This window comes from Hyla sarda, chromosome 6, assembly GCF_029499605.1.
Source record: "Hyla sarda isolate aHylSar1 chromosome 6, aHylSar1.hap1, whole genome shotgun sequence".
Classification (NCBI taxonomy): Eukaryota; Metazoa; Chordata; class Amphibia; order Anura; family Hylidae; genus Hyla; species Hyla sarda.
In genome coordinates, this window is record NC_079194.1 from 305,670,731 (window position 1) to 305,681,926 (window position 11,196).

The following is an 11,196-nucleotide window of genomic DNA, read 5'->3' on the forward strand; positions in this document are numbered from 1 at the left end:
TATCTCGGGTGAGATGGGTGAGACGGGTGTCCGGCAGGTTCCCAGGAACATTCTGGAGATGACCCTGGAGGTGGGTTGGATTATACCGCCTGATGTGTGGTTATTAGACTGTGATGTACACCTCTACTTATTTGTAGCTGCCCCTTTAAATACCCCTCCCCCTTACATTACAAAACTGTATGGTTTAACCCCGCGTCTCTCATCTCTTCTCCCCTCAGTGCCAAAATCTCGGCAAGCTGACGACCGTGCAGATCGGACACGACAACTCCGGGCTGTACGCCAAGTGGCTGGTGGAATACCTCATGGTCCGGAACGAGATCACCGGCCACACGTACAAGTGAGAACCGGGCGCCTTCTGTTCTACAGCAGCTGCTCCTGTACAGTGTATCAGGATATAACCACTGAGGTTCTCGGGTGTCAAAGGACGGTGCGATCTCACCTAGCCGGAACCGCTGTGTGCTGGGAATTGTTGCTGTTTTGTACTCACTATTCTGCTGTTACATCACGTCTTATCCTCCAGAGCTGCACTCACTATTCTGCTGTTACATCATGTCTTATCCTCCAGAGCTGCACTCACTATTCTGCTGTTACATCATGTCTTATCCTCCAGAGCTGCACTCACTATTCTGCTGTTACATCACGTCTTATCCTCCAGAGCTGCACTCACTATTCTGCTGTTACATCATGTCTTATCCTCCAGAGCTGCACTCACTATTCTGCTGTTACATCATGTCTTATCCTCCAGAGCTGCACTCACTATTCTGCTGTTACATCATGTCATATACTTCAGAGCTGCACTCACTATTCTGCTGTTACATCCTGTCTTATCCTCCAGAGCTGCACTCACTATTCTGCTGTTACATCATGTCTTATCCTCCAGAGCTGCACTCACTATTCTGCTGTTACATCATGTCTTATCCTCCAGAGCTGCACTCACTATTCTGCTGTTACATCATGTCATATACTTCAGAGCTGCACTCACTATTCTGCTGTTACATTACGTCTTATCCTCCTGAGCTGCACTCACTATTCTGCTGTTACATCCTGTCTTAACCTCCAGAGCTGCACTCACTATTCTGCTGTTACATTACGTCTTATCCTCCTGAGCTGCACTCACTATTCTGCTGTTACATCCTGTCTTAACCTCCAGAGCTGCACTCACTATTCTGCTGTTATATCATATCATATACTTCAGAGCTGCACTCACTATTCTGCCGTTACATCATGTCTTATCCTCCAGAGCTGCACTCACTATTCTGCTGTTAGATCATGTCATATACTTCAGAGCTGCACTCATTATTCTGCCGTTACATCATGTCTTATCCTCCAGAGCTGCACTCACTAGTCTGCTGTTACATCATGTCTCATCCTCCAGGTTTGCACTCGCTATTCTGCTGCTACATTATGTCTTATCCTCCAGGTTTGCACTCGCTATTCTGCTGCTACATTATGTCTTATCCTCCAGGTTTGCACTCGCTATTCTGCTGCTACATTATGTCTTATCCTCCAGGTTTGCACTCGCTATTCTGCTGCTACATTTTGTCTTATCCTCCAGAGCTGCGCTCACTATTCTGCTGATACATTATGTCTTTTCTTTCATTCACCTCCAGATCTTTGTGTATTATTTTTGCGTCAGACTTTCCCAGTACATCAGTGCATGTTTTGTGGACACCAGTAGGGGGCAGCAGTGAGACCCTCCCTTAGAATTCATCTGTAGATGGGACTAGAGCAGTGGTCTTCAACCTGTGGACCTCCAGATGTTGCAAAACTACAACTCCCAGCATGCCGGACAGCCGTTGGCTGTCCGAGCATGCTGGGAGTTGTAGTTTTGCAACATCTGGAGGTCCACAGCTTGAAGACCACTGGACTAGAGTATAAATCAGGATCTATGTAAAGCGGTGCTCTCGGCTGTCCGAGCATGCTGGGAGTTGTAGTTTTGCAACATCTGGAGGTCCGCAGCTTGAAGACCACTGGACTAGAGTATAAATCAGGATCTATGTAAAGCGGTGCTCTCGGCTGTCCGAGCATGCTGGGAGTTGTAGTTTTGCAACATCTGGGGGTCCGCAGTTTGTAGACCACTCATCTAGTTATTCAGACATTGGTTTTATCTGACGTTTTGTTCCCTCCCAGGTTCCCCTGCGGCCGCTGGTTGGGGAAGGGGATGGATGATGGGAGTTTGGAGAGGGTCTTGGTTGGCGATCTCCTGACGGGCACGCCGGACACCGAGGAGAGACCCTGCCGGACACCCCCGCTGCAGCACTCCCCGGGCATGATCCGGAGGCTGGTGGCCATATCACCCAACAACAGACCCAGTAAGTGCCGCCCGAACCCTAATAATCCCTCAGGAGAGCGCCTCCTGCAGGTCAGTTCACATGATGAGGTCATCGCTTCTCTTTTGTATGACATCACAGGACTAAACACCGGGCAGATCCAGGAGGCCATCGGAGAAGCTGTGAACGGAATCGTCAAACATTTCCACAAGCCAGAGAAAGAGGTGACATGGATATCTGCTACTACCACCCCCATCCTCCTCCGCAGTCCCCCCTACCACCCCCCATCCTCCTCCGCAGTCCCCCCTACCACCCCATGCTTCTCTGCAGTTCCCCCTACCACCTCCATCCTCCGCAGTCCCCCCTACAACCTCCATCCTCCGCAGTCCCCCCTACCACCTCCATCCTCCGCAGTCCCCCCTACCACCTCCATCCTCCGCAGTCCCCCCTACCACCTCCATCCTCCGCAGTCCCCCCTACAACCTCCATCCTCCGCAGTCCCCCCTACCACCCCCCATCCTCCTCCGCAGTCCCCCCTACAACCTCCATCCTCCGCAGTCCCCCCTACCACCTCCATCCTCCGCAGTCCCCCCTACAACCTCCATCCTCCGCAGTCCCCCCTACCACCTCCATCCTCCGCAGTCCCCCCTACAACCTCCATCCTCCGCAGTCCCCCCTACCACCTCCATCCTCCGCAGTCCCCCTACAACCTCCATCCTCCGCAGTCCCCCTACAACCTCCATCCTCCGCAGTCCCCCCTACCACCTCCATCCTCCGCAGTCCCCCCTACCACCTCCATCCTCCGCAGTCCCCCCTACCACCTCCATCCTCCGCAGTCCCCCCTACAACCTACATCCTCCGCAGTCCCCCCTACCACCTCCATCCTCCGCAGTCCCCCCTACAACCTACATCCTCCGCAGTCCCCCCTACAACCTCCATCCTCCGCAGTCCCCCCTACCACCTCCATCCTCCGCAGTCCCCCCTACCACCTCCATCCTCCGCAGTCCCCCCTACAACCTCCATCCTCCGCAGTCCCCCCTACAACCTCCATTCTCCGCAGTCCCCCCTACCACCTCCATCCTCCGCAGTCCCCCCCTACCACCTCCATCCTCCGCAGTCCCCCCTACAACCTCCATCCTCCGCAGTCCCCCCTACCACCTCCATCCTCCGCAGTCCCCCCTACCACCTCCATCCTCCGCAGTCCCCCTACAACCTCCATCCTCCGCAGTCCCCCTACAACCACCATCCTCCGCAGTCCCCCTACAACCTCCATCCTCCGCAGTCCCCCCTACAACCTCCATCCTCCGCAGTCCCCCTACCACCTCCATCCTCCGCAGTCCCCCCTACCACCTCCATCCTCCGCAGTCCCCCTACAACCTCCATCCTCCGCAGTCCCCCCTACCACCCCCCATCCTCCTCCGCAGTCCCCCCTACAACCTCCATCCTCCGCAGTCCCCCCTACCACCTCCATCCTCCGCAGTCCCCCCTACAACCTCCATCCTCCGCAGTCCCCCCTACCACCTCCATCCTCCGCAGTCCCCCCTACCACCTCCATCCTCCGCAGTCCCCCCTACAACCTCCATCCTCCGCAGTCCCCCCTACCACCTCCATCCTCCGCAGTCCCCCCTACCACCTCCATCCTCCGCAGTCCCCCCTACCACCTCCGTCCTCCGCAGTCCCCCCTACCACCTCCATCCTCCGCAGTCCCCCCTACAACCTCCATCCTCCGCAGTCCCCCCTACCACCTCCATCCTCCGCAGTCCCCCCTACCACCTCCATCCTCCGCAGTCCCCCCCTACCACCTCCATCCTCCGCAGTCCCCCCCTACCACCTCCATCCTCCGCAGTCCCCCCTACAACCTACATCCTCCGCAGTCCCCCCTACCACCTCCATCCTCCGCAGTCCCCCTACAACCTCCATCCTCCGCAGTCCCCCTACAACCTCCATCCTCCGCAGTCCCCCCTACAACCTACATCCTCCGCAGTCCCCCCTACCACCTCCATCCTCCGCAGTCCCCCCTACAACCTACATCCTCCGCAGTCCCCCCTACAACCTACATCCTCCGCAGTCCCCCCTACCACCTCCATCCTCCGCAGTCCCCCTACCACCTCCATCCTCCGCAGTCCCCCCTACCACCTCCATCCTCCGCAGTCCCCCCTACAACCTCCATCCTCCGCAGTCCCCCTACCACCTCCATCCTCCGCAGTCCCCCTACAACCTCCATCCTCCGCAGTCCCCCCTACCACCTCCATCCTCCGCAGTCCCCCTACCACCTCCATCCTCCGCAGTCCCCCCTACCACCTCCATCCTCCGCAGTCCCCCCTACAACCTCCATCCTCCGCAGTCCCCCTACCACCTCCATCCTCCGCAGTCCCCCCTACAACCTACATCCTCCGCAGTCCCCCCTACAACCTACATCCTCCGCAGTCCCCCCTACCACCTCCATCCTCCGCAGTCCCCCCTACCACCTCCATCCTCCGCAGTCCCCCCTACCACCTCCATCCTCCGCAGTCCCCCCTACAACCTCCATCCTCCGCAGTCCCCCTACCACCTCCATCCTCCGCAGTCCCCCCCTACCACCTCCATCCTCCGCAGTCCCCCCCTACCACCTCCATCCTCCGCAGCCCCCCCCCCCCCCCCGCAGTCCTCCATCATTATGGTCCTTCTGTACTGACACATTACTCTATTGTAGAGGGGGAGTCTGACGCTGTTGCTGTGCGGGGAGTGCGGTCTGGTCGCTGCGCTCGAGCAGGTTTTTCAGCATGGATTCAGGTCTCCGCGACTATTCAAAAGTATCTTCATCTGGGACTTTTTAGGTACAGACCCTCACCTCCCCCATACCTCTGGTCACAATGATTTTTCGGTGAGTGGTTCTGTGTTGACGTTGTCACTTTCCATCATGGCGTCTGTAGAGAAAGCACAAGCTCACTATGATGCCCTGGACCTGAGGGACTCCGCGCTGGGCGAGGACTGGCAGAAGAGAGTCCTGACCTTCAGCCGCTTCATCACTGCCATAAACAGCACCCCCAGAAACATTGGCAAAGATGGAAAGTTCCAAATGTTTGTGTGTCTGGGAGCCCGGTGAGTGTATGTTCTGCCCCTTACAGATACTTCTTAAATGTACGTTCACATGTACAGGATCCTGCGCAGATTTGATGCGCAGGATTTGTAACTGCAGATTTGAAGCGGTGCTCACTCATTTAGTTTACATTGAAATCTGCAGCAGAAAATCCTGCGCATCAAATCTGCGTACGTGTGAACATACCCTAAAGGGGAGCTCCAGCCATTATTGTCATAACGTTATGTCCAGTAGATGGCGCTGTTGGCAGTAAATCTCTAGCACAGTCATCCTCAACCTGTAGCTCTACAGCTGTTGAGAAACTACAACTCCCAGCATGCCCTGGAAGCTTTTGGCTGTCAGGACATGCTGGGGTCTTTGATTTTGGGACAGCTGAGAACCTGTGTTGGGGTCGTCTGTCTCAGGTGACCCCATTCTTCACACTGTAATGTATCCGATCAGGGTGAATTAGTGTCCATCATATTCTTTATGGAATGAATTCTAATATCTAGGGACAGGAATAACACATCAAAAAGCTTAGAACCTGTTGTATCAGACCCCACATTACAGGAAATGGTCTGATCTGGGGTCTGAAATAACTTAGGGGTCTGATTTATTCAGAGGGTCTGATCAGGAGTCCTAAATCACTTTAATCACTACATACTCCAGAACAGACCCCTATGTTATTTCATGCTCCAGATCAGACCCCAAAGTTATTTCATACTCCAGATCAGACCCCAAAGTTATTTCATACTCCAGAACAGACCCCTATGTTATTTCATACTTCAGATCAGACCCCTATGTTATTTCATACTTCAGATCAGACCCCAATGTTATTTCATACTCCAGATCAGACCCCAAAGTTATTTCATACTCCAGAACAGACCCCATGTTATTTCATGCTCCAGATCAGACCCCTATGTTATTTCATACTTCAGATCAGACCCCAATGTTATTTCATACTCCAGAACAGACCCCATGTTATTTCATGCTCCAGATCAGACCCCTATGTTATTTCATACTCCAGATCAGACCCCTATGTTATTTCATACTCCAGATCAGACCCCAAAGTTATTTCATACTCCAGAACAGACCCCTATGTTATTTCATACTCCAGATCAGACCCCTATGTTATTTCATACTCCAGATCAGACCCCTATGTTATTTCATACTCCAGAACAGACCCCTATGTTATTTCATACTCCAGAACAGACCCCTATGTTATTTCATACTCCAGATCAGACCCCAAAGTTATTTCATACTCCAGATCAGACCCCAATGTTATTTCATACTCCAGATCAGACCCCAAAGTTATTTCATACTCCAGATCAGACCCCAAAGTTATTTCATACTCCAGAACAGACCCCTATGTTATTTCATACTCCAGATCAGACCCCAATGTTATTTCATACTCCAGATCAGACCCCAAAGTTATTTCATACTCCAGATCAGACCCCTATGTTATTTCATACTCCAGATCAGACCCCTATGTTATTTCATACTCCAGATCAGACCCCTATGTTATTTCATACTCCAGATCAGACCCCTATGTTATTTCATACTCCAGATCAGACCCCTATGTTATTTCATACTCCAGATCAGACCCCAATGTTATTTCATACTCCAGATCAGACCCCTATGTTATTTCATACTCCAGATCAGACCCCTATGTTATTTCATACTCCAGAACAGACCCCTATGTTATTTCATACTCCAGGACAGACCCCAAAGTTATTTCATACTCCAGAACAGACCCCAATGTTATTTCATACTCCAGAACAGATCCCTATGTTGTTTCATACTCCAGAACAGACCCCAAAGTTATTTCATACTCCAGAACAGACCCCAAAGTTATTTCATACTCCAGAACAGACCCCAATGTTATTTCATACTCCAGAACAGACCCCAAAGTTATTTCATACTCCAGAACAGACCCCAAAGTTATTTCATGCTCCAGAACAGACCCCAATGTTATTTCATACTCCAGAACAGACCCCAATGTTATTTCATACTCCAGAACAGACCCCAAAGTTATTTCATACTCCAGAACAGACCCCAAAATTATTTCATACTCCAGAACAGATCCCTATGTTGTTTCATACTCCAGAACAGACCCCAAAGTTATTTCATACTCCAGAACAGACCCCAAAGTTATTTCATACTCCAGAACAGATCCCTATGTTATTTCATACTCCAGAACAGACCCCTATGTTATTTCATACTCCAGAACAGATCCCTATGTTGTTTCATACTCCAGAACAGACCCCTATGTTATTTCATACTCCAGAACAGATCCCTATGTTGTTTCATACTCCAGAACAGACCCCAAAGTTATTTCATACTCCAGAACAGACCCCTATTTTATTTCATACTCCAGAACAGACCCCAAAATTATTTCATACTCCAGATGAGACCCCTATGTTATTTCATACTCCAGAACAGACCCCTATGTTATTTCATTCTCCAGAACAGACCCCAAAGTTATTTCATGCTCCAGATCAGACCCCTATGTTATTTCATTCTCCAGAACAGACCCCTATGTTATTTCATTCTCCAGAACAGACCCCTATGTTGTTTCATACTCCAGAACAGACCCCTATGTTATTTCATACTCTAGATCAGACCCCCATGTTATTTCATACTCCAGAACAGACCCCAAAGTTATTTCATACTCCAGATCAGACCCCTATGTTATTTCATACTCCAGATCAGACCCCTATGTTATTTTGTACTGCAGAACAGACCCCTATGTTATTTCATACTCCAGATCAGACCCCAAAGTTATTTCATACTCCAGATCAGACCCCAAAGTTATTTCATACTCCAGAACAGACCCCAAAGTTATTTCATACTCCAGAACAGACCCCTATGTTATTTCATACTCCAGATCAGACCCCTATGTTATTTCATACTCCAGATCAGACCCCTATGTTATTTCATACTGCAGATCAGACCCCTATGTTATTTCATACTCCAGAACAGACCCCTATGTTATTTCCTACTACAGATCAGACCCCTATGTTATTTCATACTCCAGATCAGACCCCTATGTTATTTCATACTCCAGATCAGACCCCTATGTTATGTCATACTCCAGAAACAGACCCCAAAGTTATTTCATGCTCCAGAACAGACCCCTATGTTATTTCATACTCCAGAACAGACCCCTATGTTATTTCATACTCCAGAACAGACCCCTATGTTATTTCATACTCCAGAACAGACCCCTATGTTATTTCATACTCCAGATCAGACCCCTATGTTATTTCATACTCCAGATCAGACCCCTATGTTATTTCATACTCCAGATCAGATCCCTATGTTATTTCGTACTCCAGATCAGACCCCTATGTTATTTTGTACTGCAGAACAGACCCCTATGTTATTTCATACTCCAGATCAGACCCCTATGTTATTTCATACTCCAGATCAGACCCCTGTTATTTCATACTCCAGATCAGACCCCTATGTTATTTCCTACTACAGATCAGACCCCTATGTTATTTCATACTCCAGATCAGACCCCTATGTTATTTCATACTCCAGATCAGACCCCTATGTTATGTCATACTCCAGAAACAGACCCCAAAGTTATTTCATGCTCCAGATCAGACCCCTATGTTATTTCATACTCCAGATCAGACCCCTATGTTATTTCATACTCCAGATCAGACCCCTATGTTATTTCCTACTACAGATCAGACCCCTATGTTATTTCATACTCCAGATCAGACCCCTATGTTATGTCATACTCCAGAAACAGACCCCAAAGTTATTTCATGCTCCAGAACAGACCCCTATGTTATTTCATACTCCAGATCAGACCCCATGTTATTTCATACTCCAGAACAGACCCCTATGTTATTTCATACTCCAGATCAGACCCCTATGTTATTTCATACTCCAGATCAGACCCCTATGTTATTTCATACTCCAGATCAGACCCCAAAGTTATTTAATACTCCAGATCAGACCCCTATGTTATTTCATACTCCAGATCAGACCCCTATGTTATTTCATACTCCAGATCAGACCCCAATGTTATTTCATACTCCAGATCAGACCCCTATGTTATTTCATACTCCAGATCAGACCCCTATGTTATTTCATACTCCAGAACAGACCCCTATGTTATTTCATACTCCAGATCAGACCCCTATGTTATTTTGTACTGCAGAACAGACCCCTATGTTATTTCATACTCCAGATCAGACCCCAAAGTTATTTTGTACTGCAGATCAGACTCTAGAATTGCTCTGATCCTGATTAATTAGACCCCAATCAGACCCTAAATGATGACAATCCCCAGTCCCGACCCTTAAAGTGTTAGAATAGTCCTATAAATTGCCCCGTTTCCCTGGTATTGTTTTCCGATGGCCTCTTCTGCTGTTCTCCGCAGGGATCATCACTTGCACCACTGGATCGCCCTTCTGGCCGACTGCCCGGTCATAGCCCAGGTGTACGAGGACTCGGCCCTCATAAAGGACCACACCCTGGTCAACTCGCTGATCCGCGTCCTGCAGATGCTGCAAGAGTTCAACATCACCCTGGAGAGCTCCCTGATCAAAGGGATCAACATCTGACCCCCCCCACAGCATAGCCAAACCCAGAGATCTATGAGTACTGTGCACGGAGCGCCCCCGTGTGGTCTATTACAGAGTATCTCTATTTATGTAAACGCTATAGGTTACATCCTTTCATATGAGAGAGGTGACAGTGAATATCGCACGGCTTATTGTCAAGCTGTCCTATTTACTCGCCATGGAGCCGCGTTCCGAGCCATTCACAGGATCATGTGGAGAGTCGCCATCTTGGTTGTCGTTTTTCCGTCTGTTACATTTTTGGGATATTTTTGTTTTTGTCGGCTCCTCATCCCTTTATTTGCTGTTACAGGAAAGAAACAAAAAAAATAATCTATATTTTTACCTTTTTTCATGCTCGCCGCCGTGTTTGGGGTCATGTGGGGTTTTCTCGTCAGTATTACCTTGTGATTAGCGGGAGAGTCTTTATATATTGCGCCATAAATGCACAGATCACGTTTTTTATTATTCATATGCCTTGTTTTATTTATTTAACTCATCATGTTTTCCTAACTGTAGCCTGCCCCTCCCCCGGCACTGAGGGCACATGATGACGGAGGGCGTCCTCTCTTTCGGATCACCCTCTTCCCGCTGATTCGCCCCTTGTCCGTCCGGATCACAGCTGAGATTTACTTTATGACGTATTTTATCAGAGTTATTTATGCTGCTTCATGTTTCTCCAACATGCAATAAACAAGCGGCGGTCCGGCTGCCCATCGTCTCATGCTCGCCCCGCGCCACCCCCCGGTTCAGGTGCAGGAGGCATTTTGCACAGATCAGGTTACAAAAAAATAAATTTCATTAATTTACACAATTGTTTCTGCCGCAGATTATTCTTCATGGGGAAGGATTTAAAATGAAGTCGTCTGATGACGCCTCTGGGGAGAATGGAGAGAAACATGTATGGGGGGGGGGGGGGGGATGTATGTAGGGAAGATCAAGAGGAGACATCCACCCCGCTAACCGGGACAGTCACAGCCTCCTCCTCTATAACAGGGACAGTCACAGTCTCCTCCTCTATAACAGGGACAGTCACAGCCTCCTCCTCTATAACAGGGACAGTCACAGCCTCCTCCTCTATAACAGGGACAGTCACAGCCGCCTCCTCTATAACGGGGACAGTCACAGCCTCCTCCTCTATAACGGGGACAGTCACAGCCTCCTCCTCTATAACAGGGACAGTCACAGCCGCCTCCTCTATAACAGGGACAGTCACAGCCTCCTCCTCTATAACAGGGACAGTCACAGCCTCCTCCTCTATAACGGGGACAGTCACAGTCTCCTCCTC

At 49.7% G+C, this 11,196-nt stretch overlaps 1 protein-coding gene across 1 annotated transcript in view; it reads left to right on the forward strand.

Moving 5' to 3' along the window:
* Positions 1-10,722, forward strand: part of DENND5A (DENN domain containing 5A) — a gene marked incomplete at its 5' end in the record, with an annotated part of 54,192 nt that extends 43,470 nt beyond the window's left edge. Inside the window, 7 exon segments of the mRNA XM_056528002.1 lie at positions 1-70; positions 219-337; positions 2,131-2,312; positions 2,412-2,494; positions 4,963-5,086; positions 5,183-5,351; positions 9,728-10,722. Coding sequence (XP_056383977.1) covers positions 1-70; positions 219-337; positions 2,131-2,312; positions 2,412-2,494; positions 4,963-5,086; positions 5,183-5,351; positions 9,728-9,911 — 931 coding nt within the window.
* Positions 10,723-11,196: the final 474 nt, after the last annotated feature.